This window comes from Osmerus eperlanus, chromosome 5 (assembly GCF_963692335.1).
Source record: "Osmerus eperlanus chromosome 5, fOsmEpe2.1, whole genome shotgun sequence".
NCBI lineage: Eukaryota > Metazoa > Chordata > Actinopteri > Osmeriformes > Osmeridae > Osmerus > Osmerus eperlanus.
This window is the reverse complement of record NC_085022.1, coordinates 15,370,738-15,384,386: the sequence shown is the minus strand read 5'-3', so window position 1 is coordinate 15,384,386 and position 13,649 is coordinate 15,370,738. Positions and strand designations below refer to the sequence as shown.

The 13,649-nt window shown below is 41.1% G+C and overlaps 2 protein-coding genes across 11 annotated transcripts in view; both read right to left on the bottom strand.

Moving 5' to 3' along the window:
* Positions 1-575: 575 nt before the first annotated feature.
* Positions 576-3,311, bottom strand: fezf1 (FEZ family zinc finger 1). Its single transcript, XM_062460683.1, has 4 exons — positions 2,156-3,311; positions 1,887-2,021; positions 1,530-1,662; positions 576-1,213 (listed from the first exon to the last, which is right to left on the bottom strand). The coding sequence occupies exons 1-4, from the start codon at positions 2,981-2,983 to the stop codon at positions 960-962; spliced, it is 1,350 nt and encodes a 449-aa protein (XP_062316667.1). The 5' UTR covers positions 2,984-3,311; the 3' UTR covers positions 576-959.
* A 2,611-nt stretch (positions 3,312-5,922) lies between these two features.
* cadps2 (Ca++-dependent secretion activator 2) overlaps positions 5,923-13,649 on the bottom strand; it is a 98,440-nt gene continuing 90,713 nt past the window's right edge. For 5 of the 10 annotated variants that reach the window (XM_062461909.1, XM_062461908.1, XM_062461914.1 and 2 more), the window contains 3 exons: positions 11,578-11,730; positions 7,854-7,958; positions 5,923-7,097 (listed from right to left, as the gene is read on the bottom strand). In XM_062461909.1, the coding sequence (XP_062317893.1) occupies positions 6,927-7,097; positions 7,854-7,958; positions 11,578-11,730 (429 nt within the window). In that variant the 3' untranslated portion in view covers positions 5,923-6,926. The remainder of the gene's footprint in view (positions 7,098-7,853; positions 7,959-11,577; positions 11,731-13,649) is intronic. The other 5 variants (XM_062461911.1, XM_062461912.1, XM_062461916.1 and 2 more) reach the window with 1 other exon arrangement.

Sequence of the window (13,649 nt, the reverse complement as noted above, 5' to 3'; positions counted from 1 at the left end):
AGGAGGCACAGTAAAAAGTGAAATGCCATATTCATCTCTGTAGCAAACATGTCCTGTCTATTTACTTACACCTTCGTTTCGTTAGGTTTGGCTTTTTTGTTAGTCACTCCACAAGAGGGGGCAATTTATCCCACGATTTAAGGGCTCTTTAAATATTATTCTTTAAATACCTAGGATAAAAAGGTGACGAGTTTATACACTTTCAAATAGTGTACAATTAGCTTTTAATTGACACTTTTGCGGTGTTTGAAATAGGCTACTATGTATGCTAATGATCAGCTAACACGAATCAATGAACTATTAAACACTTTAAGTTAGGCATTTTTGTTCATAAACCTACTGACCAGTTTGGTTAATCGACGAAACTTAACGTCCTAAAAAGAAGTAGACTAGACTAAAAGTAGGCTACTTACGATAACAGAATAATTGCAGAAAATAGGGTTGGTTATGCTGCCAGGCCTACGTCCTAGGCCTAGGCTAGGCCTACTAATGAGAAAATATGATACCCAATAACATCAACAGAAACCATAATAAACACAGATTTACATTCCATTGTTTATTTTCTGATACCCTATTGATATTATTTTCCATAAAGTACGTGTCTAGACGAGATAGCAAGTCTGCAAATCTTTGCATATTCACAATAATTGGCTAATTAAGTCGTGTCATCAAGGATTGGCATCATTTAAAATTGGGACGGGTTTACCACAGGCATCATCACAATTACATTTTTATATTGTATAATTAATTTTTCCAGACAGTGTTGCAATTTTCAAATAAATATCATAAAACATTTACAGTAATCCTGAGATAATTAAAGGAAACAAAACAGCAAAAAGTGACATGTCAAGTTCGATTCAAATGCGTACTGATCCACAATGAGTTGCTGTAGGCATATACGCTTTGTTCGTCAAATGGGTAACATGTAGGTTATTCGTCGTTATCTTTGCGCCAGAACTCTAGTGAGATTCTCTTGAGCTAAGACTCACTGGGGACTGTGATCCCGAAGGATCATGCAGCTTTCGGATGTGCTTCTTCAAGTCAAAGTTCCGGCAGAATCCTTTGCCGCAAGTCGGGCACGTGAAGGGCTTCTTGTCATTGTGCGTGTGCATGTGGAACGTCAGGTTGTATACTTGGTGGAAGGCCTTGTTGCATATGTTGCACTTAAACTGTTTCTCGCCGCTGTGTGTCAGTTTGTGGTTCTTGTAGTTACCTTGACAATAGAAAAAAAATAATAATACACAATAATGCACTCGCCCTCTTTAGGGGACAAACAGGACGATTTTAGCAATTAAATTCCATACATAAAAACCAATATCCTATGTCAGGTCTATCAATATCATAGGCCTATATACTTTTTCCGATAAGTAGCTTATTAGCCTACTTATGTCCAATTATATGGCCACGGTAGCACAATAACGTCATTTATAATTGTCAAATATGATACAATAATAAACATAACATTTTTGGTGAAAAACAACAAAATACAATATGAATGTCTCTTTGCCAAACATACTTTTTAAACTCACCCTTTTGATGAAATCCTTTGCCACAGAACTCGCACACGAAGGGTTTGTAACCGGCATGAATTCTCGTGTGCGTATTGAGAGTTGAACTTCTATTAAATGCTTTTCCACACTGATTGCACTTGTGAGGTTTTTCCTTTGAATTTAAAATACATACATAAACATTTGAATAAATGTTCTAATAATAGTTTATCATATTAACGTCTGTTAGATAATGTAAAATAAAAACTACATTAATAAATTATGTTAGGCTATATGGTTATATTAATACAATTTTGCCTACAATTATTTTGCAGACATAGGCCTAGTTATATATCGGCAAATTAGCCTAGCCTTTTATGTTGTATTTATTGTGTTTACCTGAGTATGAATGATTTTATGACGACAAAGGGTGCTGGCCTGGCGAAATCCTTTACCGCACACTTTGCAGATGAATGGTCTCGCGCCGGTGTGCACAGGCATATGGCGCGTTAAATTGTAGTGGGCATTGAAAACCTGCAAAGAGAACATGAATGAGTTATTAAACGATTGATAGAGAACCAATTCTAAAATGCATAGCCTGTATTTATCATCATGATACATAGATAATTAGACATACATTACATACACGGCATATGTCAAAGGCGTACCTTTCCGCAAACTTCGCAGGTAAATACTTTAGGTTTCCCATTTGGAGAAGTACTGCTCAATTTGGAGGAGCCTTTAAAGAGTTTATCAGACAGAATCTGGGCACTCTCTTTCATGTAATGGTGGAGTTGAGTGTGAGAAAGGTCTTTGAAAGCAAGTCCGCTGGGGTATCTCTCCACGCAGTTAACCACTTTATTTTTCTCTGCAAGAAACGCTTTCTGGCGCGCGTGCTGAAGCGGAGAGTTGAGAAAGTAGGAGGCCATGGGGTGTATGTTTACGATGCTGGTCGGTGGTGGGCACGCACTCTCGCCGCAATTCAGGTAGCAGACAGCCCCCATGGTGTGAAAGGAGGACTGGTTTACCACCCGAGGTCGAAAGAGTTTGTATTGTCCAACTGACGGGCTCACGTCTTGATGATCATTTTTATAATTCAATCCAATGCCCATCAACTCATTTGAGTTATATGTGGAAGCGTCAAAATGATTTGTGTCTAATCCGTTTATGTTGAGTTTGTGACCCGGCTCGTATGTCAGTGGCACAAAGGGTATCATGCAATGTAGTGACGATGGGCTCATGTTTAGCGTCTGCTTTGGGTCCGCTTTAACCACGGGAGCATGGTGAAACAAGTTGGGTATAGGTATCGACTTTGGTTCAGGCGTCCTGGCCATAATCCGTTCGATCGAAAAAGCGAGAGGCTTGGTGGTGGTGATCATGTTGCCGCCAGCAGTCAGGTTTTCAGAAGCTGAGGGGGAGCCGAATACTCCCGCTGAGTGATAGAGTGTACTATCCATGACTTTCAAAGCAGCTCCTTTTTCAAAGCCAGCGTACATGTGCTCCTTTTGTAGATACCTTTGATTCCTTCTCACTGGTCCGCCAGAAAGGACATCATTCGGCGCACTCTGGGTTGACGCGAGCCCCTCACTGTTACCGCTTGCTTTGATGGTCGGCAATCAGCACGTACGTGTAGCAGGACTGCACAATAAGTCGTGTTGAGTCAATAACTCGGCGAAGACCTCGCCAATCGTTACCGTCCAACAAGAATAAGCTAAGTAGATAATTGCTCAATTCTCCTCCATCAGTTCTCCACTTGTCAACGTCCAACACTGCTATGGGTGCGTGTGTCCTGTCCGCGTTACGAACGGGGTGTTCTCTAGTGGCAAGAGTCTTGATCAACTGCAAAGCATTTGGCAACTCCGAGGTCCCCTTGTGGCTTTCCGTGACATCATGTTGATTCGCTCAAGATGACAGACTCTCCGTCGGGTCAGTGGATGTCAGAGTTTGATTTATCTTTACGATCATTTTACGCATAGCCTTAAAATCTATGCGATGTAGCCTACAGGTTTAGTGAAACGCAGTCCGCTCATTTTTTAACCGTTCTGTGTGAGCAATAAAATGTGTTTTACACACTTTTGCGCAATTAGTTTCAAATGTAGCCTATGGCTGGTTGGGTTTAAGAATTACAATAGGCTACAATAGATTCGTCTATTAGGCTATGTTATATTTGATTGTTATTTTATGCAATGATTGACTATATGTCATTACTTTTAGAAATGTTTAGAAATCTAAACCTATGTCTTTGAAATGCAATGTTGTCGTTATAAGATTAACGGCCTGTGAAATACACAATTTGAGCCAAAGTGCAGAGTGGAACGAAAGACACTTGCCTAGAACAAATTTTGATGTCATCACCAAGAACAAACCCATGGGATTGGAGCCACACTTGTGAACACTGAGCTCCAAAAGTGCTGTCAATTTCAGTAAGCGTTCTTAGGCGAGGGACTTGCATCAAGCAACAACGTTTCTAGCAAATAACTAGCCTTAGACTGCTCCTCGCTGCCATTGCTCGGCTATTCAAAGTAGGCCGGATAACGACCGTTCGACAGAATTTCTCAACTGGACCAATCAAGAAGGAATTTCAGTAAAACCACGACAATTAGCACGGTAGGCCAAATATACACGTAAATGAACAATTGGTTGCATTTTTCTGCATCGAAAATAGCATCCCTTCAATTTGGACGATACGTCTTGAATTCTAAGTGCATGTAGGCTATAATATGATTTGGAATCCATAGGCCTAAATATGTCGTAGCAGAGTTGTCCCTGACTGGTGTTCGTAAAATAAATACGGATACGAAAATCAATTGTCTAGAAGGACTTATCATCTATTCGTAATAATAGGCCTACAACTTCAAACAGGTTATGATAATGAAAGCATAACACTCTATTTATTTTTACAAACAATAATAATAATTCTCAATAAACTTTATTTATTTAGTTCACTGTTATTGCTGATATTTTGTAGTTTCTTGGTCGTTACAGTAAATTGACTCAAATTGGTCGTTAGACCTCAAATCGGTGTCAAATAGCCTATAATCTGAAGCTTTTTTTGTGGAAACCAGCGGGGTGCTTTAATGCGCTGCTCAAATTTCATTCAGTTAAACATGTTGTGGACCTGAAGGAAAATCATAGGCTATGGCTTGCTTGGCCATTAATGCATTCATACGGATTTAAACCTAATCATCTTTCAAATAATTCTAAATCATTTGAGTAATGATTACATCTGGCACAAGTCCGGATGCACGGCAGTAATCCCTTATGTTTTCTTTCCACCAGACGGCTGATCTTCATTTCTGGGACATTTGAATTTCTCAGTTTTCTCACAGGCGGCAAGGTTTGTGAATACTGTAATATTATAATAAAACATATAATGGGTTTAGGACAGCATGTTTTGGTCACGTTGATCTTAGAGAGACACATTTGTCTACACATGGGCTTTATGACATGAGACATGAAATGGTTTAATTATTAGAGCACAAACAATGTTCTAATAATCGTCAGCGCGTATAGCCTTCTGCTAATACGCATATAAGTTAAATGGTTATATTCCTGTTAACAACACGAGAAAAATGTAAAATAGTAGCCCTGATAATAATAATAATAATAATAATGGGACAATACATTTGGCCATTATATATTTATATTGAAATAAGTAGTTTTAAATGTCCTAATTTCACACCATTCATATTCTTGGCAATCAACTAGGTCTCATAACAGCATGTTAAAAACAATTCTAGAGAAGCTTTTTTATTTAGGCTATAGGACAAGCCTTGCATAGGTCAACTGCCCAATGCCGTGTTATACATTGATAAAATGAAAATGAAATACATTATATGAAATAGGCTATAGCCTACTACAAGGCTCAATTTTTGTTCTCGGGCTTTAATTATGATTCTTGTTACCTTCAGTCATTTTCCGGTATGCTCAATTGAAGATAATCTGGGTGGATAATTAAACTGGAAAACAAAAGCCTACGTGACACAGATTCACAGGACTTTAAGAAGAAACGCCTGATGTTCAGTTCTTAGTGTTTCATTTATTTCTTTTAGAAGACATTGCTTAGTCCTCTACTTTGAGTCTCAATAAATCCTTAATTATTTTAGCATGTGAATGCGCCATTAAGGCTTGGCCTACCTCACGACTCACACAGGCCACGGCCACGCTGCCTCAGCATTGGAATGTGTGGCCTAAAATAAGATATTTCCATTCCAGTCACAAAACATATTTAACTGATATACAATTTCACGGACTATTTAATTGATCAAAAACGCTATAAGATTACTACACTTATAAATAATTAGAAAAGAAAATAATTGACCAACAAAATGCAACACGGCTACTATAAAAAGCTGAACGTTAGGCTATAATGACATATGTTTGTGTGGACACCATGGAATGTAGGGTTTTTAAACAAGAAACAACTTGAATCAAATTGCTTTAAAAACACTTTAATTTTCACAATTAAGACACACCTGAACAAAAACAGGTGCACAGAAAGACAATATAAATATATCTCATGTTATATTTTAGCCAATTTGTTTTTGCCTTTAAACTCCACTGACACAAATTAATTGAAGTATACCATATTTAAAACGCCAACTCAGATTATAAATATGATGCACAAGGGCTTAGTAGCCTATTGAACACAACTTTGAATTACTGGGAATTCTTGTGACCACTATCAAACTCAAGCATACATACACTACAATTAAATTACAATATAGAACTTTGAGCCTATATGCATCCTCACAAGGACATCATTGTTTGCTCTCAGTACATCAAGCCAGGATTTGTGAATTGAAGCAATCTTTCAGATATTATGAAGGACAATCCTATTACATTTTTACCTGTAATAAATTGATTTCTCTGTTATGACTCCCAAATGTATGAATGTACCCATATGAAGATGTCATATTTATTTTCCTGGTCTACTTCACCATTGAAATAAAATACAATCTAATAAACAAATTGAATGACCCATGGGTACAGCAGAAGGCGATTATAGGCGACCACTGAGCTACACTGTACAAAGTGACATTATGTCAACATGGCTAGGAAGGTGTGCCCACAGGGGTGGCTGATGACTCAGAGGAAAGCATGACAATAATGTGAATGTTCCTCATCGTTAGTGTGTGTGTGTGTGCATGTTCTCTACTTCCTTCTGCCCACAATTTCTATCCGTCTGTTACACACACAAACATCTACACAAATGCAGCTGTAAACACAAACGTTAGTGCATGTGAACACAAGTATGTGTATCCGTGTGGACACACAGGCGCACACACGCACGCACGCACACACACACGCGTTCTCCATCCCTTCCAACACACACAAGCATTTCCCATCCCTTCCAACTCAAAGAACACAAAAAGAGCCCAGGTCTGTCGTCCTTTCTATCTGGAGGTGTGAGAGTGGGTGCCATATGATGAAGAGCCCTCAGCCCTCTTCCTCATCGCTGTCCCTCATGGTGATTCCCTGGAGGCCGTCTCCAGCCTTCACCACCACCGTGGCCTCCTCCACCGTCAGGCGGCTGTACACGTTCTCGTAACTCTTGTTGTTCAGCGTGCCGTCCAGAACCCCTTGGAGACGGAAGTCCCGGTATGTCTTCTGTCGGGACAAAGCAGGAGACAAAAGCAGTGGATTAACACACGGGGAATGGGACCGTGCGTGAATGGAGGGGTGATGGGAGAAGAGCCGTCCCCTTTCATGGTCCACACAAAGGCGAGGGACGGAGGCTCAAGGCCATCAAGCTGCGCTGTGATTGGGCAGCTAAAACTGCGGTGCGAGCTGCGGTTAGTCAGCTCGGTGTGACTGAGCAAATCTTGGAATTTCGGAGGTTTGGGCATTTTTTGTTGTTGCTGTTTTTATTAAAAACAGTCCACAACAATTTTTTTCTGTGACCTCCATTTTTTGTGACGTACGCTACATTTATATAATATATGGAATCTACTTATTATTAACAAAGTCTGCTATTATTTTTTATGAAACACCTATCTTCACTAGAGGCCTCTGATCTGCATTAGAGTCACTGCTATTTTGTGAAAGACATGGCTGCCATTTCGAATGATAGTATTCTCTGTTCACTGGAATTAATTCATGATTTGTAATAAAAAAGCGTTCCATATTTGTTTTTAAATCAAGAGTATTTGACACGCCAAGTATCATACATTATGTGCTGACCCAAAAAGAAAATTTTTCATATCAGTCACTACAAATAGGCAGTAAAGCTTGTTGACCAGAGTCCTTTTCTACAATAAATTCTCAGACAAGACCATGTAGCTTCTAAGCTCAATTTCCAGACCATGTGGTCCACCCTGGCTGCACGTTCACACTTCTCCAACCACCTGTCAAAGCCTGTGTTACCTTGACGATCTTGATGAGTGTTTTCAACTGGTACATGTGGAGCTGCAGGTCTAGTCTGTCTGTAAGCCACACACAGACAGCCTTCATGGAGCTTGTGTACCATTGCTGTGAACACACATTGACAACAGACAGAATGACCAGTCAAACAGCAGGTTTCCATCACACTGAAACTCCTCGAGTTTAAATAACAGTTAAAATAACACGTTTGTGTCTATAATTGAATTAAAGGACTGGTTTACATTTGTATACAACACAGTACATGTTCCAAGATTGCCTGGTTGAGCACACAGCTACTTCACAAAAACAGGAAGGGTTTAATGTTAACAGAAATATACAATCTATGCATACACATTTGTTGGGGTGATAGTGACCACATTTTAACACCTACAATGTTAATAAACTTAGTGAATGAAAATTGACACATTCAACTAAAACTGCCCTGCCATGCCCCCCCCCCCCCCCACACACATACACACACACAAATGAACACGTTTCAATCAGCGATGTGTCACATTTGAAAACATTTTCAATGCCCTGAAACTTTCAATGAATTACTTCAAGCATCTGGTAAGTATCAAAATATCATTGACATAACACTCAAAGGTTTTGTACTACATGTTTCAAGACTTGACTATCAGAATCGGACACTTTGGTGGTGAAATGCTTAAATAAAAAGTGTATTTTACTCGTTTCTTTCACACCTACTTTTATGACTTTTCTTTCATTTTCAGGGACAGTTACCTTTGTGTAGGAAAGAAGGAACTTTTCCAATTGCTAGGTTCTACAACACCCTCTCAAAACATAACACAGTGTTAAAATACGTGGTTTCAACCTAGCAGGATTCATGTAAAGCCATTAGAAACTAAAAGAAGCTAATTACAATCAACTGAAAGCTGGAAAGCTTTTTTACTTTCAATTCATTGTGTGAAATATCTTTGCCACTTTATAAAGTTTGTCTTCAATATATATTATCTTAAAAAACTATATTTTAAATGATTAACGGCAGAGATGGCTAATTTGTAATGAATAAACCATGATTATTGACAGTTAACAAGGCTTTTATGACTGACATATGGAGTGTAATATATAGTCTTAACCTTTAATGAACTGATGTTATTTTAACAGAGGAGAATTTTGCAGCATCAAATGGTATGGTGATATAGGAATATATATGGCAGGTGTGGTGTACAATCTTCTGTTTGATGTGTTTGTATTATTTAATTGTTGAAAGGACCATGGAAGTGTTACTGAATGTTTGGAAAAAATCCACTAAATACAAAATCAAAACCAAGAACCATTTGATATCTCTTCAAAAAATTGGAAAAAGCAGACGTTGAAAATAACTCATGGATGGAGTCAGAGTACATACGGTCGTTAAGCATTGACTTGAAAAAATAGTGTTTGCATGTCTGATACATGTTTAACTTGTGAATTTGTATAATTACTTTAAGTACTGTGCTTCACACAACATCCTTTACTGTTCAGCCAACAGTGAAGGACTCAGTGGGCCGGATATTGAAGAACTCCAATGTTCCTGTTTCCATCAATCCCCTCTCAAGTGAGGACACCTGTCACTCTACTCGAGTGACAAACCATGACCAGTCCTAAGTGAGTGGTACTGCATCAGACAACCTGTCTGGTAGGATAATTTCAGCTCCCTGTTCAAGAGATTCCATCTCATTTCACTTAGTATATATCGGGCTTCTGGTTCTACAAATATAAACATTAATACCGGACTACAGGAGCATATTTTTGTGATAATAAGCTCAACGGCAAACTTAACGAGGAGAGCGTGGAAATTGAAAATTTCTCTAATTGAGCCAATTAGAGAAAGAGGAGGGAAAACAGATGGAAGGAAAAGGGAAAGTGTGTGTAGGTGTGGGTCTGTGTGCGTGTGTGTGTGTGTGTGTGTGCGTGCACGCTGGGAAAGTGGGGGGCGTTAAATAGACAAGCGAAGACGGGGAGTCGCCGGGTGGGGGCGGGAGGTTGAAGTGTTTGTTGTCATTAGTCATCCAGGAATATTGTTTACGTGGCGACCGAGTGGAGCCGCATATTTAAGGCTGTTTTTTGGACGATGTGGTGGTAATGACACCCTTAAGTGTCATAGGGCTGACTTGGTTAGCTCGGTTATCCTGGTCTAAAGCCCCCACCCACGTCAAGGCTCCATCACTGGCCTTAATTAGGGCGATTTGGCCTCTAATGTGAGGAAGGTGGAACCGGAGGAGTTCGGGCTAACCCTCTCGATTAGTGTGTCTTGTCTACCAAGTTGTTGTCCCCATAGCGCACACATGCACATCCATCTACACGTGTGCACGAGAGCATGTATCTGCTAACTAGAACGCATTTATGTTTATGTTTATAACCACAGAGAGAGAAAGACACATACTGTACGTATTGACTTCAATTGACAAGCATGCACATACAAACACACACACACACTATCACGTGGTAAGCTGTATCAACAGATCAATATATGAAGATGCTATAATAATACTTCAGTTCAAAATCAAACATACACCCCCCCACCTCTCCTAGCTAGTGCAGACGAGTTAATGCACATGCACTGAGAATCTCAGTCAATAATACACAAGACTGTGTGTGTTAGTGTGTGTGTGTGGTGACATGAAGAGACCTCACTGCTATCTCTCCCTCTTGGCGCATGACTGTTTGTGTGTGAGGACCATTAGGACGAAGCCTTGCCACACCCCAACGCCCCCCCCCCCCTCACTCCCGCCCCTGCACCAACCTAGACTGAGGGCCGACAACACAGCATCACTCCAATCTACTCTTTCACCTCCTGTTTAGCAACCTGATACCGCGAGGAACAAACAATGGGGCTGGGTGGGATGATAGGAATCTATTTATGTGCACTGTGTGCGTGGACTCATTCAGGTGGCGGTGTTACTTTGTTTAAAATGTCTGTCGCTGGGAGTTTGCATCTCTCCCCGTAATGCCTTTGCAAGCTTGCGTACGGGGGGGAGGGGGGAAGAGGTGGGCTCAGGACGGAGGGGTCGGGCGCCGGGGGAGGAAGCGGAGGAGCGCGGACCTCATGGCAAGTCACGGCACCATTCTGCGTGGTAAACTGGTAAACTGGTCCACTGACACTCTAGGGCGTGAAACTAATCACAATGGGTTTCGAGGTAGGGATTCTTTGGCAGTGCGAGAGGGCTTGTCACTCCCTGGATCGTTTACCCCAGTCCCCCCATCACAGTTTGCGGGGTGCAGCGTGGTGGGATTAAATAAGAAGGAACAGAGACGGGGAAAAGAAAGACAAGAGAGAATTGAGATGGAGCAAGCTTGTAATGTACTGAAGAAGGGAAGATGAAATGGAACGAGGAAGGGGGTCATCTTTGAAAGAAAAAGAGGCTGGGGGAGGGAGGAAGGAGAGAGAGGAAGGAAGGAAGGAGAGCGAGGGAGCATATTAGATCAGAGGTAAAAGCACTTGGGGAGAAGAGCATGAGGGAGGAAAACAAGACAGAAAACGCACACGGGGGTAAAATGAAACCAGTGGGAGAGTTGGAGCAGAGAGTGAGATAAAAGAGAGAGGTGTGAGGAGAACTACTAGCAGTGCGTCAACATTTCTGCTCAAACTTTCAGGTTTGATCAAAGAAACAAACAATGGACAACATTGTGGCCGAGAATGCCATTGAAGTCTACCCACAAAACACACAACGCTCCTTCAGCATACTCGTGCACACAGAGCTGCGGGTCAAAGGGAACTCACGTCAAACACTTTCTCTGTGTACATCTCCTCGTTGACGCGGTCTCGAAGGATGTCCTGGTTCTGACGCACAAAGGTGATGTAGGTATCGGCCAGATCCATCCCTGGCTTCTGCAGGGGCAGGATGGAAGAACATTGAGCTGCTGTAGAACAACTCTGTAGAACAATAGCAAAAACCTTTTTTGTTGCTATTCAGACAGTAAGAATAGTAATTTCCAACTTTATGATTGCATTTGGAAATGTCACAAGGTCATTATTGTGCCGACTCAGATTAGATGCAACACCCCGTTGAACAATAATGATTGGCTTGCTTTACATAATCCTGCTTAGTACATGGCTACAAAAAACAACTAAAACAATAATTTGATACAAAATATTGTTTGCTTCGGCCAAAATAATTGTCCATTAGATACAGAACTGCGTCCATAGCAACAGCTATTATTAAAGTACATCATTCATAGCAGCGATATGCTATTCAGATACAACAAACCGTAGACATTTCGTAACTGACCAATCAGAATCGTGTATTTAAAAAAAGGTGTGTAACATTCATGTAGTAAACTGGCCTTAGATTAGGCATCTGTGTAACGTATACAAAGTCAGTGCCAGTGAAATGGCAGTCTGGATAAGGACTATTTCTTGTCCGAGTGCGAGGCCACTAATCTATACTGTTCCTTTGGTTCTCCTAATTCAAACCTTCAACTCCTACCATCTATTCAAAACACCAGGCTCCAAGGTATTCAAAGGTACTTGAATATGAGGTCCATTCAAACGCCAAATTCCAAAGCCAGTATGCTAACAAGCTCATTCTCTTGAATCTTCAGTTAGTAATAGAAAAAAAAGAAAAGAAATCTTGTCCCTTTTTCTCCCCGTCGGAATAACAAGCTGTAGAGCTGCTACCGGCAGAACGTTTAGAGCATGTCAAAGCAATCACTTTTCTGGGGGGGAAAGAGGCCAGAGGCAGAGAAGAGGGTTAGCTCCTCACCCATTCACATCCCCCATGTTAGGAGGAGATTACTACCGTAATGCTTATTGTAATTGCTTTGACATCTTTCACACCCGCGTCTCTGTGGCCCAGATCGCCTCCGGGGCTTGTTGTCGGTACAGCGCTGCGGAGCCCGCCACACACATTCCCTGTGGAGGAGAGACGCACGTGCGGATGGGGGGAAACCTGTGCCGAGGGACACTCAGCCCTGTTTATCCAGGCGAGGTGGAGACGACTGCGATTGCTAAATTGTCAGTGTGACAACCGAAGCGGCAGGTGGGAAGCTGACCTCCCCCACAGACACCCCCCCCCCCTCACCAGCCTCCCCCACAGACCCCCCCTCACCCGCCTCCCCCACAGACCCCCCCCCACCCCCCACTGGGCGGATGGGCCTGGTGTGGTCGTGGTCAGGTGAGAGCATGTCAACAGGTTGCTCCTTCTTCCTGGTTGGTGCCGTTGTGAAGCTGCCTCAGGTGTGGGGAGGGTGACTGGATCCTGGTGGGGGGTGAACCAGGGATCAAGAGGGGAGGTGAGAGGCATCATAATCTAACAGCTTCTATGTGTGTACAGAACAGTGTCTGTCAAAAGGTCGAAAATTCACTTGAAGGATGCATGCTTAATTATAAATGATGGATCTCTTGCTCGGCTGCATTTTACCAACTGGAAACATTGGTGAAGGTAAAAAAGTTGAACATGAAGGGACTGTTTTTTTTTTTTTTTTTACATTGTCAAGATTAACAGCAAATACACACATTTTTCAACAATAAGGTTGATAAGTTGAAGTAATTTTATTAAATCAAGGAATACTTTAATTGAATTCTGAATGAATGGAAATTAAAGGGAAACAGGTTTTTGATTAAGTACTGTTCTAAAGAATGACCTCTAATGTACTGACCATATTTTTATACTAAATTTCGTTAACAGCTATTAGCATAGCTGACATCCTAAAAATACATATAAGGCTTTAATCTTAAAAATAATTTCTTAGTCCCAACTAAATATTGGTGGTCTCTACACTTCAACAGAAGCCTAAACACAACCTCATCTCAATGCAATTCCTGTGCACGCTCTGATTCCCTTCTGATAAGGT